The following is a 15,338-nucleotide window of genomic DNA, read 5'->3' as shown; positions in this document are numbered from 1 at the left end:
GAAAAAGGATCCTACATGCATGTATATTTCGTATATTGTATTGATTGCTTATTTTTATTTATCTTACTTATTTTATTTATATGGTTTTAATATTACATATCGCATGTATATACATACATATGTATGTATGTATGTATATATTGAAGATTTGTCGAACTAAATTTAAGAATGCACAAATTTTTGCCAATTCGAAAAATTTTGATTTTACATTTTTATTTTTGTTTTTTTCTTAGAAAAATGACGGACCAATAGGCGCTCATAGGGTTTATAGAAAAACATCATTTTCCTGTCAGGGACGTTCTACTGGATATTATGCTGATATTGAAACTGGTTGCCAAGTAAAATATTTTATAATTAAATAAAATTTTAATATTTTAAAAAAATTTATTATGAATTATGTATAAAATATTTAAGGTTTATCACATGTGTGACGGGCTCGGCAGACAATTCAGCTATTCCTGCCCAAATACAACACTTTTCCAGCAAAGGATGTTAATTTGCGATCATTGGTACATGGTGAATTGTTCTAGAGCTGAAAGCGATTATGATGCAAACTTATTAATTGGTTAATTATTTTTTAATACATACAAATCGATTTGAAATTTTAAAAAAATTAATTTAATTACTTCATTGCATATTTTTAGGTCAGAAAGATAAACCTTTTGTTCCTGATGATGAGCAGCATTTAAGGACTCCACGTCCAGATTTACTTGATAGACCATATGCACCAGATTATTCAGGAGAGTCATTTAGGAATCAATATGAAGTATGACTTAATAACTTGTTTAAAAACTTGAAAATTTCTTGTAAACTTAAATATGTATTTAGCAGGTACCTCAAGTGTTAAATCAAATTGATGGCTCAGATCAAGATGAAGACAATGCTGCTAAAAAACATTTTCAATTAAACCCACCACCTTCTTCAACACGTTGGAGGATATCTGTACCTAGTCGAGATATACTTCCACCATCATCGCAATCAATTCGTCGAATGGACGATGTAGATGATATTAATCCAGATTTAGGTACAAGTTTTAGTTCAAATTATAATACATCAGCTGATGTTTCTAGCGAAGAGGATAAATTTCAAACTGTTACAAAGCCATCAACGTCAACCTCGACGACAATAAATAACCAGAAAACATTTGTGACCAAAAATCAAAGTTATAAACCCACAAATAGCCCCACAGTATACAGAAAACCAACTATTACTACCACAACGCAATCCCCGAAATCTTTCCACATTACAAAACAACCAATTTCAAATGCAATATCGGAAACGGAAATCAAAGTTCCTTCAAAACTTTATGAACCCCCATTTTTATACCCAATCTGGAATGAAAATTACACCGCATCTGAAGAAAGCAAAACTAGTACTACAGAGAAATCTGTAATTTCTACGACAACTACCACCAGAACACCATTTCGAATAATATCTACTTCAGCACCATTTTCAGTATTACCAACAGCAGCTACAACGGCACGTCCAATACCTCCTCCTATAACCAGACCAACCACTTCATCCGGCAAACCGTTTACTCAAAAATATACCGCTTCAACAACCTTATCGTACGAATCTGCTACAGATAAATACTCCAATTCTTTGGAAACTTTACAACAATCAGAATCTTCAAATCGGGCACCTACATCTTTTAATAATTATGATTTTTCCAGAATATCAAGTAAAACTTCTTCAACTTCATATAACTCAAAACCAACTACTTTACAATTAAAAGAAAGAAAGACGTCAAATACCCAATTATTAAATCAGAAACCCATTGTAGTTGCCTCGCAACCTGATGAAGCTTCTAATGAAAATGAAAACATTCCAGAATCAATATTCGACTATAACATTCCTCAAAGCCAAAGATTAAACACTCCAAAATCTTTCTCTAAACCAAGTAGTGTTGCATTAAAATCAGTTACAGGGCAAACATCCTTAAATGAAGTTGTTACACCATCTCTAGATCTAGTTCCACCTTTTCCTGAATATATTCAACATGATATTGCAACAACCCAGGGTCCACCAATATATTATGACTGGAAAATCCCATCAAATGCTCTGGAACCACCCAAATTAGACCCCCCAATTGGAACAGAAGGACGTTTGCCAGAATATGAAATAGAATTCAGGAAAAAACAAAAAGGAAATACTAATCAATCTCAGTTACAAGAACAAAAACTTCCTTTAGAACAACAGCAACTTCCTTTGGAAAATGTTTTGCCAACTTTTCTACCAGACGATTCACATTCACTTCAGGACTCACAATTAAAACAAGGTTCATTTGGTAAAAAAATACAATTACAAGGTATTCCGCCTGAAACTCCTAGTTTAGATCTTCAACCACCATTTAGTGATCATCTTGATTTTTCGTCAAATTCTAACGATTCTATAAGCGAAAACAACAAATCATTTCCATTTTCTCACAATCCGTTCCTATCTACACTAGCCACAAAAAGTCAAAGATCTGTGAATTCTTCGACAAAAACACCAACATCATCTCCAAGGCCATTTTCAACAAGTAATAAAAGAGAGTTAATTTCAGGAAATCATAAAAAAAATTCTCCAGCATCAGAGCTTCAAATTCAACAACTTAAACGACAATTATCTGTTCCAGACTTTTTATTTCCTTTAGAAAATGGTAGAACTGGTTATGATTTTAATGAATCAAAAAATTCTTTTCAACTTAAAATACCCAAGCGGAGAAGTGACGATAAATCAAAATGGTACGGTGAAAACCCAGAATGCCCCGAATGCCATCCATCTTTTGCAAAACCAGGAACATGTGAACCATGTATAAAAAGGCGATAAGTTCTCTACCTATATTTTAATTTTCCTTAATAAAATATATACATACATTGTACTATGTATATGTATATTAAATGAGCATCATTATGACTAGAACATTTGTAACCATAGCCAAATTAAAAAAAAAAGATAAATTGTGCATGTGGAACCAAGAACTGTTCACATTGTTTTCATAACTATTGCAAATTATTGACCAATAAATAAACAAAATTCCAGAATATTGGCGAATATTCAAAAAAGCCCTACGCAAACTAACTGGATACATAATTATTCTATGAAGCAATACTAATAAATTGGGTGCACATATATATGTACTCGTATGTTCATATGCACCACATAATGTGCGTGTACATACATACATACATACATATATGTAAAATATAAATTTGCAAATTTTATATGAAAAATTCATGCGCATATATGAATATCTATGTATGTATATACAAGGAATACATAAATATGGATTAAACAATATTGCTTACAAATCTATATACAACTGCAATATTCATTTATGTACATACATACATACATTTTTTGTAATATTGTATGCTTCACAAGTTTTAATAAGTTTGTTAAGTAAAGTCACAAGTATTCATTTCTTTTATATTTAAGAATAATCTTATTTAGTTTTATATACGTGTATAACATTTAATATAATTAAGCATACTTATGTATATAGGATAATTCACCAATTTAGGAAAATTTAGGCATTACTTCCTTACATTATTACATCGATTAATAAGAGATCTGAATGCCTTACTAATTCATAAAATTTTTTCATAATTTAACTGAGTTATAAATAACTAGAATTTACTGTTTTTAAAGTTACTCGCACAATTGTATAAAAATGTATTTAAAAAATGCGAAATTGATTTTATATTAAAGAATATTTTATTTTATTTTCCATATTTTTAATACAATCAAAATGTAAAATTTATTAAAAATCATTTAGTTGTTAATTGTACTGCATGTAAGAAAACCTGTTAGAATTAAAGATACATATTTATAATTACGAATATATTTTTAAAAATAAAATAGCGTTTGCAAAATCCATTAATATTAATTTTTACTTACTTATATTTTAAGTAATTCTTAAAATTCTCGGATTTATCTTCTTTCCATAGAAATTCGAAAAGAATACTACTCGAGGGACAAGTTGAGCGTGCATAACTCAAAATTAACTTTAGATCACCTTCTCCAGATTAGCTCTATTTATTATAGGAAATCCTTAAAACTGTTCCGTTTTTTTTCTCCTTTAATAAAATTATAAATCCTTTTTTTCTTAGTGAAGCTTCAATTCAATCAAAATAAAAAATTAGAAATAGATTAATTTATATTAAATATTAATAGCCGCCTCCTTTCTGAGTAGAATTTTGTTATGAATTCGGTCGGATCATTAATACACTCTGAACATGTAAATCTAAGGTTCTGATTCTGAGATTACCAGCTAACATGTTTATATTATGCCATTGTTTGGTATTGTAATTAGAGCGAGTCTCGACTTTGATTAATTAGCGGTGTAGTGTCAAATTTTGCACGTGGAAAGATGTCAAAAATATCCATTTCATTTTTTATCGTCATTCATGACTCGCTATTATGTAATTTATCGTCATTTATGAGTCGCCAGCGCTTTACCGGACTAAAAATACATTAATGTATATAATATGTACATATTATGAAATAATTTATTGCCATGAATAGGAAATGAAATGAATTGCAAGAACGTTCACCTTTAAGTCGAACAGAAGAATTTGATCCTTTTTTCCATTTTGACTCTTTTGACTGAAATTGGCGAAAGAATAAAGGAATATAATTTCAGATTTTTTTTTGTTAATTGCTAGTTTTTTTTGTTTAGATAAATTTATTTGTTTTGTAATTAATAATGAAATATTTATTTTAAAGTAATTACAGATTACTTTAAAACATTTTATTATGGATATATTTCTTGTTGGCAATTGGCATTTATGTTTTTACAGCTAAATACGCAATATTATGAAAAAATAACGAACTGAAGCTTGTACTTTTTATTAAATTTTTGACAACCTGAAAATTTAAAAAAATTAAAAAATTGAAAAACAAATATGTATGCAGTTACCGTCAATGGTTTATGCTTAGTAATTGAAATTAAAAATTAATTCTTTTAATGATACAAAAATGATAAATAGACAGTGTCATTATCAAATTATTAAAACGTGACGGCGAAAAGCATTAAAATAATATTTAAAAGTATCCATAAATTCCTGTGTTTACACAACGACTTTTGTATAAATAATTGTGGTGCGTTTCTTTCCTCTTGCCATAAAAACTTTTCAAAAAGTATAAACAGATAATAATGCGATATGCAACGTTTATACATCATGCATTTTTCATATAGTTTTTTTAATCTAACGCAAATTTAACGAAAGTTAAATGTTTTGACACTAGTTTTTGTTTGATGAAAAATTTTAATTTTTTTTCGTTCGTTTTTTTTTAAATCTACTACGCAGTTTCAACGATATAAAAAAATTATAAAGACTCTAGATGTAAAATAATTAACACATTTACATAAAAGGACTTTTAAAATACTTTTGAAATAACTTGATAAAAAAATTACTAGCTATCTTTATTACAGTAATAATATGCGGTTAAAAAAAGCGTCGATTTATTTCGCTTGATTCTGAGCAATCCTTTTTTAAATATGTGTATATGAAGTCTGACATTTCGCCGCGGCAATCGATCTTGTTCTGTTTTCATCATTACAATCCAGGCCTGGAAACTTGAACGTGTATTTGCTGTCAGCCGTGACACATCATATTTTATTTTATGAATATTTTTGGCAATTAAGTTTCGTAAGCACGACTGTATCATATACCAACTTAATAAGCCTGACATATTTTAGCTGAATTTGAATTGCATAATCTAGCTTTTTTGACGTTTATTCATAACTTCCAAAATTTTTCATTATGGATAATACATGTATTCCTGTTATATATGTTAAGTGTCAGTCAACCTAATATAAGCCAATAACATATTTTTTTCTTATTCTTTATCATTTTAAACTTGTCATAAAATTTCTTGCATTGTTGAATGAGACATAAAAAGTTAAAATGAAATATTTAAATAGTGTAAAACCCACAGTTAGAAAAAACAAATTTTTGCAATATGGCTTACCATTTTTAATTTTAGTTGTTGGAGGTTCATTTGCTTTAAGAGAATTTACAAGTATTAGGTAGAGTTTAACATTTACTTTCATTATAACTAGCTAAAATTGTTTAATTTAAGATACAAATACTCAAAGAAGCAAACAGTTACACCAGAAGAAGTGGAAAAGTTAGGTGTTAAGATGAAGGATGCAAAGGAAGTTACATTAGATAGTGAATTTGAAAAAATTAAAAAATTGGATATTGAAAATTGGGAAAATAAACGTGGTCCACGACCATGGGAAGAACAAACATGATCTTATAGAAAATATTTAGGTTGACAAATAAATATGTATAGTTATTATTCAGTTTATTCCTTTTTTTTCTGAATTCCGCAAAAATTAGAATCATAAGGATTTTTGAAGAGCACCATTGCGAAGTTGAATTAGTATAAATGACTAAGAATGTGAACATTTGTCGTTACATTTTTAGTACAATTGAAAATCAAAATTTCATCAACAAAAAAAACTTTTATTTAAATTTTTTATGAAACATTTTATTACCATTCAGTTATGGTATTATTCTAACGTATTCATCTACAGTTATCATATGTATAGTGTAATGTATATTTTACTCAATTTTTTTAATTTTTTACAAGGTTTTACATAACATAATTGTTTTTATCAATATTTAATAACAGCTATAGTGTTGTAGTAAAATAAAGAAAAAGTTGTTATTTCACCTAAAACCAAGTTGCTTCAAAATAAAATCGGATGAAAGGATAAGTAGGTTAAAAAGAGACAACGATTTCTCATGCTTTAAAGTAGTTTCAAATTCTAATAGCAATAATTTTATTTAAAGATCATCATCCTCATTACCATCATCCCATTCGTTAATTATGCTTTTAATTTCTTCTTTTTTAGATTCCGGAGATTTTTCCTTAGTTTGAGGCTTTAATTTGCTTTCTTCAGAACTGCTACTTGTTTTATGATCTTTCTCAATTTCAACCTCTAGATTTTCTTCTTTGATTTCGCTTTTATGCTCATTTTCCTCTGATTTAAATTTTATTTCATCTTTCAGCAATTCACAAGATTTTTCATTTTTTTCAATATCTGACGTTTTAGACTTTTCTTCGTCTTTGTCACCATCGCTTTGATTTTCTGTGTTATGTGGTGTAATCGTGCCGATGTTTTTATCAGTATCAGTATTATCTTCAACTGGCGTATCTTCCTCCGTGGCACAAATTGGTTGTTCTCTTAAAACTTTTTCTTCATCATCTGATTCTCCCGAATCCTGTTGGGCCACCAAAGAATTATCTGCACTTTCCGAATCTTTCTGCGATGTTATTTCCGGCGTTTTTTCTTTTGTTTCGCTCTCAATTTTCTCATTTTCTTTATCGTCCTTTGAATCAGATTGCTCTTCTGGCTTATCTTCCAAATCTCCCTTAAGGATATCTTCTATATTTTCCTCTTTCTCAATGTTTTCGTTGTCTTCACCAATTTTCGAATGATCTTTGACTTCTTTTTTAGAGCCGTCGTTTTTCTCCTTTTCCAATTTATTTGAAGTAGATTGACTGGTTAATGAGTTATCTACTTCCTCATCTTCATCATCAGTCCAATCGTTTGTAAGCATTTTTAATCTTTCATCAAGCTCATCTTTAGACACTTTCTCAACCTTTTTTGTTTCCAGTAGTGGTTGAGTCATCTGAGTTAACTAAAATCAAAATTAAATTTCAGTTTCTTACCTGTTTTCTATAAAAATAAAATATTTCACCTTCTCTAGTTGTTCATCTAAATTCTCATTCGATTCATCCAAATCATCTTTGTCAACTGGATCATCAATTTTAGTATTCTCTTTTCGGGATATTTCAGGGGGTTTCCATGCATTTAACTCCTCTTCCAAATCATCAGCTAGAGTTTGATTTTGTTTATCTTCATTTGAATCTTGAACTGCTTCTTCTTCCATAACCTGCTCTTCTACTTGCTCCGTAGTTTCCTCAGCGATATTGTTCACATCTGCAATATTATGATCGGAATCTTGTTCTGCCCCTTCTTGGCTAGCATCATCATCAGTATTATCTATAATTTTAGCTGTCACTCTTTCGCTAAATGACTCATCTAAAACCATGACTACACCGTCTCCACCTTGTTCTAATTGAGACATTATTTCAGCTCTTTGAGCTGGGGTCAATTCCATAACATTACCGTCTGCATTTATGAATTTCGGTTCACTCGTCATTCCAGAAGAAATTGTTGGTATCAAGTCTGTCGGCTGCATAATTTGACTATCTCGACCAAGCATTTCCACTAAATTATCTGCATCAAACTGTATATGTGAATCAGGTTTTGTAATTTGAGTCAATGATATACACTTCGGTAGATCAATATCAGACAATATTTGAATTTTTGAACCACTTTTTGCATCGGTCATATTTTGCATTTTCTGCTCATATTCTTCATATGCTTCATCTTCTTCAGAAAAATCAATAACGCCGTCATCACGCGCCCGTTCTTTGTGTTGATCTTTCATATGATTGTAAAGCATTAATTCTGTGGAAAATGTTTTATTGCAATAAATACATTGTTGATTATCCTCTTTAACTTCTGGATGAACATCATCTATATGCTGATCTAATGCTTGCATGTCAAATACAATTGTGCCACAATGTTCACATTTTGGAAAACTTATAGATGTGCGAACGTCATGTTGTGTAAACATATGGAAAACTAATTCCTTTTGATTAATTGAGCGCCAACCACAGTGTTCACAGAGTCTTGGATCGATTTTCTCTTTATGCGTATTAACTAGATGTCTTCTAAAACCTCTATATGATGGAATACTTATAGGACGACCATTCACTCCACAACGCAAACATAACCAAGGTCCTAGAAGATAAAAGTAAAAATATTAAAAAATATTTCGAAAAAAAATTTATTTAAACCTGTTGTATTTTCAGCGCCTAATGCTATCAATTGTTTCATAGTTTTACTATCAATTCTTCTCGGCTGATTTGGAGTAGACGAGGTTGAAACCGCAGCAGGCTTCTGTGCAACTAGTTGTGAATTTTTACCTGACGGAGACAAGGATTCAGATTTTATTAAGGTCGTTGAAACCGCTTGGCTCATTTTTTTTGGAGAAACAGGTTCTGTTTTGATTGTAGGAGCAGTGGAACGTTGTTCACTAGGCTCCTGTTTGATGAAAACCTTTTGAGCTCCACCACCGCTAGTTGTGGGCATGATTTTTAATTTAATATTTTTATTGTTTTTTATTAAATGTGGATATTTTCTGAGCACTTCACTTATAATTTTCGCATGATCAACATTCGATGAAGAACATTCCTTAACAACAATTGTAGGTTTTTGTTGAGTAGAAGAGTCACTTTTCCTTAAACTAGCTTGTGTTTTTTGAGGTGATGTCTGCTGCACATATGTTGATTTAGATGTTGTTGGTCTCGTATTTTCCTGAATACTAGTAAACTCCTCATCATCGTCGTCATTATGAAATTCATCATCTAAAATACTATCGAAATCAGGTTCCTCACCATAATCTTCAGCAATTTGCTTGCGCATTCTCTGTTGCTCAGCATATTCTTTAACATCTTGAATATTAGGCTTTTTTGTTGGTGGTGATTCTAATAACGATTGAGCCGGTCTTTTGTTATTATTATAACCAGTTTGTCTCAATTGTTCGAAGGGTGACGTTTCACTTCGACCGATCTGTTCCCCGTAATCTACTTTAAGGGGTTTGCTTTCATATGAAATGTTATCAAATGTTGGATCAAATGATGTAAGTGATTCACCTGCTTCATATTCAAATCTGGTTGGACCTTTAACTGGAACAATTTTTGATTGAGATTTTGACAAAATAGTTCCGGGTTTTAAATTGCTTGAACTATAAGGCTTAATTTGCAAAGTTTTATAAATTGATTCAGAGTTACCTAGAACTGGTCGATTTGTGCTCTTTTGCTGAGAAGGTTTAGTAATGCTTGGCATCGCTGTTTTCATTTGTTGAAAACTGCTTGTTTTCGCAGGCTTCTGATTTTTTGGCTGAAAACATAATTTAATTGAAAACTTTAGTTTAGGTATAATCAAATATATATAAATATACACAAAATTTCAATTTTACATATAATGCGTAATTGTTTTCGTGTTTTCATAAGAAAGTCGTCGCAACTATTCTTGGCTTTCATTGCAAGATAGATAATGAGTGTCAGAAGTTTGGATGTACATATTGCATACTAATTTCTATTTTATTCTATTTGGAGATTATCCTAAACATTTTACTTACTTTTGTTTCCATCGTTCTTCTATGTGCCTCCAATAACTTCAACAAAACGGTCATGTTCATATCTCTAGCAGTTTTCAGCAGCTTTCCATAAATTTTTAACTCGAATTCTAATGTTCCTGTATACATAAAGTTTACAATTGGTACAACTAAATCAGCCTGAAGTTCATTCGGCATAATTAAAACATCATCAATCATTTCACAAGTTTGTTCTAAGACATTAAAATAGTCCGTACATGCATTAAGAACTAATCTATGAACTTTTAACTGCGAATTATCATTAAATTGTAAAGTCAAATCGCAATAATCTGTCTTATTAAAAAAGTTTTGTAATTTCTGGAGGAAGAATACTCCCCAATTATCCACTTTCACTGATTTTATTTCACCCATATTTTCCAATTTCTTTGATTTCATTTATATTTATATATGGAAAGGTTACTCAATTAAAAATAAAAATTTAACATCCCGAAAACACACTTTATACTTAAGGCTCCATTTATTATACTTATGTACATAAACACACTACAATCAAGGATGTTATGGCTGCCACTCTTGTTGCATGCAAAACTTTACATTTATATTAGTTTTTAAACCAAATTAACGATAATTTATATTGTGTTTCGAAAAAAAAATATTAAATTATCTACTCCCTTCAGTAATTACTTGTATATAGCACAATAAAAAAGTAATTATGTCGTATGTACGTACTAATAAATATATGTATGTGCATACATACGTAGCCGTATTCGAATAATTTATCAATTACAAAACCATCAAATCTTAAGACGAGCAACTTTCCAATATTATTTTGCTCCACAAAAGCAAAAACTATTTTTTATGTACTTAAACTTAAACTATTAATGTAATTGTTTTGAAATTCGCAAAAAAAATATAAAATCCTAGGGAATTTATTTTTAAAACTGATATTTTACTGTAAACACCTCTCCTTAGGGACGCTAACCTAAATAACATTGCCAACATTTAAAAATATGAAAAATAGACATGGCGTCCATTTCATGACGACGATGCATTTTAATCCTATGTATTGGCTGCAATGACAAAATGACAAAAAAAAAGAAAATTTCAACTTTTAGAATTGTGACATGCTATTCAATACCTACTAAATTTAAAATAATTTATTCTTTAATTCTGTGTTAATATCGGAAAGAAATTTTTTTGATAACAAATTTTCAAAAATAGTTTTACACTGTTTTTACGTTTTCGTATATATGTACATATACTACACCATCCGCATTATTTCAAGACAATTTTGAACGTTTACCATTGTAAACGATTGAGATTATCTTATTTTGCGTTTATTGCGTTAGCTTCTTTACTGATATAATATGAACGGCAATGATGGATATGGAAATTATTAATATTCCGCTGCGTCATAACCATAGCAACTTTAACTTGAGTTAAACTTTTTGACATATGTAATTATGGCAGCTTACTTAAAGTCGTCTGTAATAAAAAAATACATTTCAATTTAAATATTATAATTAAATGCCAATATAACTCCGAAAACACACAATCCCCCTATTGTAAATAAAAAATACTATTTTCATCAAATCAAAAAAAAACACCTTATTTGCGCAGATTATCAACGCATATTTTCAAGATATTCTTTTTGTGGTTAATTTTAGTTACTCATAAGCAGTTTTAACAGGTAAATTCTGTACCTACAGTTTACACAAAAGTGCTGTCAAAATTTATCCCACTAACGTCAAATTTTTAATTTCAAATAAGCTTTTTACAAAAAGGTCTCAAACTAGTAACAACTCTGTATTTTTAAATAACGATAAATTTTTGAATAAAAAAGTGAATTGTAAAACTTATCGACAATCGAGAAAACATTGGGTAAAGACTAAAGACGCATCCAAAACAATTTAAAAATTAACTTCTATATGCTTAAATATGACTGATAAAAAGTTTAAATTTGCTGAAGGTAAAAATATGTTAGAAAATAATTTTATAAAAAAATTTAAAGATTATTTTTATTCAGGTGAGAAGGTTTTGTGTTTTCATGGACCTCTCATATATGAAGCAAAAGCACTAAAAGTTAAGGTACAGGATAAACAAATAAAATATTTAATTCATTACGCTGGATGGAACAAAAACTGGGTAATTTTTCTTTTATTTCATTTAACAATAAACTGGGTAACATTTTTTTTATTTCATGAATCAATAAAAAAATTTTGTTTAAAGGATGAATGGGTTCCTGAAAATCGAGTTCTGAAGTACAATGAAGCAAATGTCCAAAAACAACAGGAAGTTTCAAAACAACATAAACTTGCAGCTAAAAATAAAAAAAGTAATTGTTTGTAAAATATTTTCTTTATGGCAAATAGTAGTGATTTATTTTTAATGTAGGTGCGTCAAAAGGGAAGAAAGATTCTAGCAGTGACTCAAGAGCGTCAACTCCTTCTAAAGAAATCACAACCAAAGATGTGGGAGCAACTTCTACACCTTCAGGTCCTATACGTGGCAGACCTATTAAAACAACTGGAAACACTGGTACATCTAATTCAGCAAATAACTCCACAAGTGCAACATCCAAAGAGAAGGATAAAGAAAAAGATTCTAAAAAAGAGGACAAAGAAAAAGAAAAGGAAGAAGAGCCAAAGTAAACTTTTGTTTTAAAAAATAATTTTTTATAAATATTTATTTTCTTTAAGGAAAAAACGGGGGAAAATTGAAAACTCTTCTGTAGAAACTGAAGAACAATTTTTGACAAAAGTGGAAATAAAAATAAAAATTCCTGAAGAACTCAAACCATGTCTTGTAGACGACTGGGATGCTATTACACGTCAACATAAGTTAATTGAAATACCTGCAAAAATTACGGTGCAGAAAATTATGGATAGTTATTTAGAATACAAAAAATCAGCTAAAACAACTAGTGCTAGCAAAGATATTGCTGTTAATGATGTAGTAAATGGACTTATTGAATATTTTAATGTGATGCTGGGCTCGCAATTGTTATACAAATTCGAAAGGCCACAGTATTCCGAAATCTTGACTCAACATCCTGATAAACCAATGTCGAAAATATATGGAGGATTTCATTTACTTAGATTATTTGTAAAACTGGGTTCAATGTTGGCTTTTACACATTTAGACGAAAAATCAGTGCAAACTTTATTAATTCATTTGAACGATTTCCTTAAATATTTGGTAAAAAATAGTGCAACTTATTTTAGTATGTCAAATTTTGTTAATTCAAGTCCAGAATATCAACGACAAACACAATAAAAATTTGTATTATAAATCACATATTTGTGCTCTAAGCCTTGTTTTATGTATTCCTAAAAATAAACAGAAATAAATACCTGTAGGTTAGTATACGTTAAAAAAAAGGCTTAATATTATTTCAAGATATTTTTAATATAAAAAACAACTAACAAGTTTAGAAACATAAAATACTTTTATTAACTATTTTAAACGAAATATTTCGAGATTTTCGTTTTTAATCTTCGTCGTCCGAAGAAGATGATGGCCAATCTATTTTACGTTCCATTTGTCGTTCTTCTTCTGCTTCTTTCAAGTATTTGTCTTGAACTTCAAGAATTTCTTTACTGTCTTTACAACTGGCGTATTTATCGAGTAAACTTTCATTCAATTCTAAAAACGAATGCCCCCACGAAAATTTACTCATGTAAAATTGTGCCTCCTCTTTCATTCCTGTTATATACATCACAGCAGCAATTGCTTCAACACAACTCAATTGACAGGGCTTTCCATAATTAATTGGATTAGCGGCAACCAAAAACGGCAATAGTCTTGGATGAGGACTTCTCATTCTCTCAAATGGGGTTTCACTTAATTTTGCCCAGGAACCTTTTATAAAAATTTTCATAACATAATTTTACATAATATTCATATTACTTATAAAAAAAAATATTCTTACAATCTACAACTGCAACTCCTTTTTCCTCCATAATGTTGCGGTCCAATGGGCTAACACAATTTCTTCCAACTATTAAAAACCCACATTTGAAAAATAAACTATATATGTACAAACACAATTTTGCCCTAACCTGGTGTCAGAAGTAGACCTTGAAATTTTTGTCCTAATCTTAAATTGCTTATTAATCCCATTCTGGCTAATTTCCTGCCACTACATTTCTTTGGATCACAATGATTCAAATCCCACATCGCAACTGGAAATGTTGCAGGTTTACCTGCAATTTAGATTACATATAAAAAAAATTAACTAAATTAAATAGATACTACGATCTATCAAACAAAAAAAAAAACAATTTATAACCAGATTCAAAACGATTTTGTTCATTGTCTTCATCGGAGCTACTATGGTTGACTGTTTCAGCTAACGTTTCCGCTAAGTTTCTTTCTTTTCTATGATTTGGTTTGCTATTTCTAAATTTTTGGTTTTTCCTTCCTTTGGAACTCATTTTTGCAATCTTGTGCTTGTAATGTTACTAAAATCGTAGTATTTGTGGTATAGATATGTAGTTAATTTTGATTGAAACCGAAATATTTATCTACGGACTACGATAGTTTTACTCTACAAATTGTAAACAAAATAAATTTCATTCTCATATGATCGCAACTCACGAGGCGAAAAATTTTTTGAAAAGCTATAAGTCTTACCATTTTTTATAACAAGTGACAATTTAAAAGACATCATGTTCGTTAGTTTACAACACAAGATTTTATATTAATTTTCGATCAAAATATGTCAAATTTTGACATTAATGAAGATCAAAACATTTGACATTAGTCGAAATCAGCCTTAATCAGCTGTATATCTTTATTTTTAATCAACAGATGAAAGAAAACTGATTGAGTATCATACATTCTAATTTTCGAGTAAGATATTTTTGTATTGTGTATCTCATTTTTTTTCACAAATCTTTTGAGAAAAATGAGAAATTCAATTGGAAGAATTAGAAATCTGCTTAAAAAAAAGACAAGCCCTTAGAAAAAAAGATAAGCCCTTAGCCTGTTTTGGATATTATAGAAACAGTGAGATATGTTTGGCGATTAATATTAAAAATTTTAAACTAACTATTTTTCCAAAAATTACATAATATTATACGGCTTTCATACTTTATAAACCGAATAAATCGTGCACTGTCAAATATTAATAGACTGAATAAAATG

General features: G+C 29.7%; 5 protein-coding genes and 1 long non-coding RNA gene across 9 annotated transcripts in view; 3 read left to right on the top strand and 3 right to left on the bottom strand.

Moving 5' to 3' along the window:
- The window catches only part of LOC129613030 (mucin-2), an 87,758-nt gene extending 84,194 nt beyond the window's left edge, over positions 1-3,564 (top strand). For 2 of the 3 annotated variants that reach the window (XM_055526913.1, XM_055526914.1), the window contains exons 4-7: positions 234-338; positions 415-565; positions 645-766; positions 829-3,564. In XM_055526913.1, coding sequence (XP_055382888.1) covers positions 234-338; positions 415-565; positions 645-766; positions 829-2,811 — 2,361 coding nt within the window. In that variant the 3' untranslated portion in view covers positions 2,812-3,564. The remainder of the gene's footprint in view (positions 1-233; positions 339-414; positions 566-644; positions 767-828) is intronic. The other variant, XM_055526915.1, reaches the window with a different exon arrangement.
- Positions 3,565-3,676: 112 nt separating this feature from the next.
- On the bottom strand, positions 3,677-4,298 carry LOC129613031 (uncharacterized). The gene is made up of 2 exons (XR_008697289.1): positions 3,883-4,298; positions 3,677-3,788 (listed from the first exon to the last, which is right to left on the bottom strand). It is a non-coding gene; the product is annotated as an uncharacterized LOC129613031 (long non-coding RNA).
- Positions 4,299-5,799: 1,501 nt separating this feature from the next.
- LOC129613074 (cytochrome c oxidase assembly protein COX16 homolog, mitochondrial) lies at positions 5,800-6,300 on the top strand. Its single transcript, XM_055526992.1, has 2 exons — positions 5,800-6,016; positions 6,070-6,300. Exons 1-2 carry the CDS (start codon positions 5,895-5,897, stop codon positions 6,242-6,244), a joined length of 297 nt encoding a protein of 98 aa, XP_055382967.1. The 5' UTR covers positions 5,800-5,894; the 3' UTR covers positions 6,245-6,300.
- A 173-nt stretch (positions 6,301-6,473) lies between these two features.
- LOC129613094 (centrosome-associated zinc finger protein CP190) lies at positions 6,474-11,170 on the bottom strand. 2 transcript variants are annotated; one of them, XM_055527015.1, is made up of 5 exons: positions 10,215-11,170; positions 9,865-9,973; positions 8,869-9,759; positions 7,701-8,812; positions 6,474-7,640 (listed from the first exon to the last, which is right to left on the bottom strand). In XM_055527015.1, the coding sequence occupies exons 1-5, from the start codon at positions 10,623-10,625 to the stop codon at positions 6,783-6,785; spliced, it is 3,381 nt and encodes a 1,126-aa protein (XP_055382990.1). In that variant the 5' UTR covers positions 10,626-11,170; the 3' UTR covers positions 6,474-6,782. The 2 variants fall into 2 exon arrangements, with proteins under 2 accessions (XP_055382990.1, XP_055382989.1); XM_055527014.1 differs by having other exon boundaries at positions 8,869-9,973.
- Positions 11,171-12,060: 890 nt separating this feature from the next.
- LOC129613096 (nuA4 complex subunit EAF3 homolog) lies at positions 12,061-13,549 on the top strand. The gene is made up of 5 exons (XM_055527017.1): positions 12,061-12,159; positions 12,217-12,335; positions 12,420-12,525; positions 12,585-12,837; positions 12,890-13,549. Exons 1-5 carry the CDS (start codon positions 12,129-12,131, stop codon positions 13,464-13,466), a joined length of 1,086 nt encoding a protein of 361 aa, XP_055382992.1. The 5' UTR covers positions 12,061-12,128; the 3' UTR covers positions 13,467-13,549.
- A 70-nt stretch (positions 13,550-13,619) lies between these two features.
- LOC129613098 (18S rRNA aminocarboxypropyltransferase) lies at positions 13,620-14,786 on the bottom strand. Its single transcript, XM_055527019.1, has 4 exons — positions 14,482-14,786; positions 14,252-14,395; positions 14,122-14,190; positions 13,620-14,051 (listed from the first exon to the last, which is right to left on the bottom strand). Exons 1-4 carry the CDS (start codon positions 14,624-14,626, stop codon positions 13,681-13,683), a joined length of 729 nt encoding a protein of 242 aa, XP_055382994.1. The 5' UTR covers positions 14,627-14,786; the 3' UTR covers positions 13,620-13,680.
- Between the last annotated feature and the right edge of the window lie 552 nt (positions 14,787-15,338).

This window comes from Condylostylus longicornis, unplaced genomic scaffold (genome assembly GCF_029603195.1).
Source record: "Condylostylus longicornis isolate FDR11 unplaced genomic scaffold, ASM2960319v2 ptg000080l, whole genome shotgun sequence".
NCBI classification, from domain to species: domain Eukaryota; kingdom Metazoa; phylum Arthropoda; class Insecta; order Diptera; family Dolichopodidae; genus Condylostylus; species Condylostylus longicornis.
The sequence above is the reverse complement of the archived record's forward strand: the minus strand, read 5'-3'. Positions and strand labels throughout refer to the sequence as shown.

Excerpts from the sequence above, each read along its gene's own strand:
- LOC129613094 (XM_055527014.1), bottom strand. The coding sequence starts at position 10,625 with ATGAAATCAAAGAAATTGGAAAATATGGGTGAAATAAAATCAGTGAAA. Across the intron at positions 9,974-10,214 it reads GAAGAACGATGGAAACAAAA|CCAAAAAATCAGAAGCCTGC; the intron begins GTAAGTAAAATG and ends TTATGTTTTCAG. Across the intron at positions 7,641-7,700 it reads TAGATGAACAACTAGAGAAG|TTAACTCAGATGACTCAACC; the intron begins GTGAAATATTTT and ends TTTTGATTTTAG.
- LOC129613074 (XM_055526992.1), top strand. The coding sequence starts at position 5,895 with ATGAAATATTTAAATAGTGTAAAACCCACAGTTAGAAAAAACAAATTT. Across the intron at positions 6,017-6,069 it reads AGAGAATTTACAAGTATTAG|ATACAAATACTCAAAGAAGC; the intron begins GTAGAGTTTAAC and ends GTTTAATTTAAG.
- LOC129613096 (XM_055527017.1), top strand. The coding sequence starts at position 12,129 with ATGACTGATAAAAAGTTTAAATTTGCTGAAG. Across the intron at positions 12,160-12,216 it reads AAAGTTTAAATTTGCTGAAG|GTGAGAAGGTTTTGTGTTTT; the intron begins GTAAAAATATGT and ends ATTTTTATTCAG. Across the intron at positions 12,838-12,889 it reads GAAAAGGAAGAAGAGCCAAA|GAAAAAACGGGGGAAAATTG; the intron begins GTAAACTTTTGT and ends ATTTTCTTTAAG.
- LOC129613098 (XM_055527019.1), bottom strand. The coding sequence starts at position 14,626 with ATGAGTTCCAAAGGAAGGAAAAACCAAAAATTTAGAAATAGCAAACCA. Across the intron at positions 14,191-14,251 it reads AGGTCTACTTCTGACACCAG|TTGGAAGAAATTGTGTTAGC; the intron begins GTTAGGGCAAAA and ends GGTTTTTAATAG. Across the intron at positions 14,052-14,121 it reads AGGAGTTGCAGTTGTAGATT|GTTCCTGGGCAAAATTAAGT; the intron begins GTAAGAATATTT and ends TTTTTATAAAAG.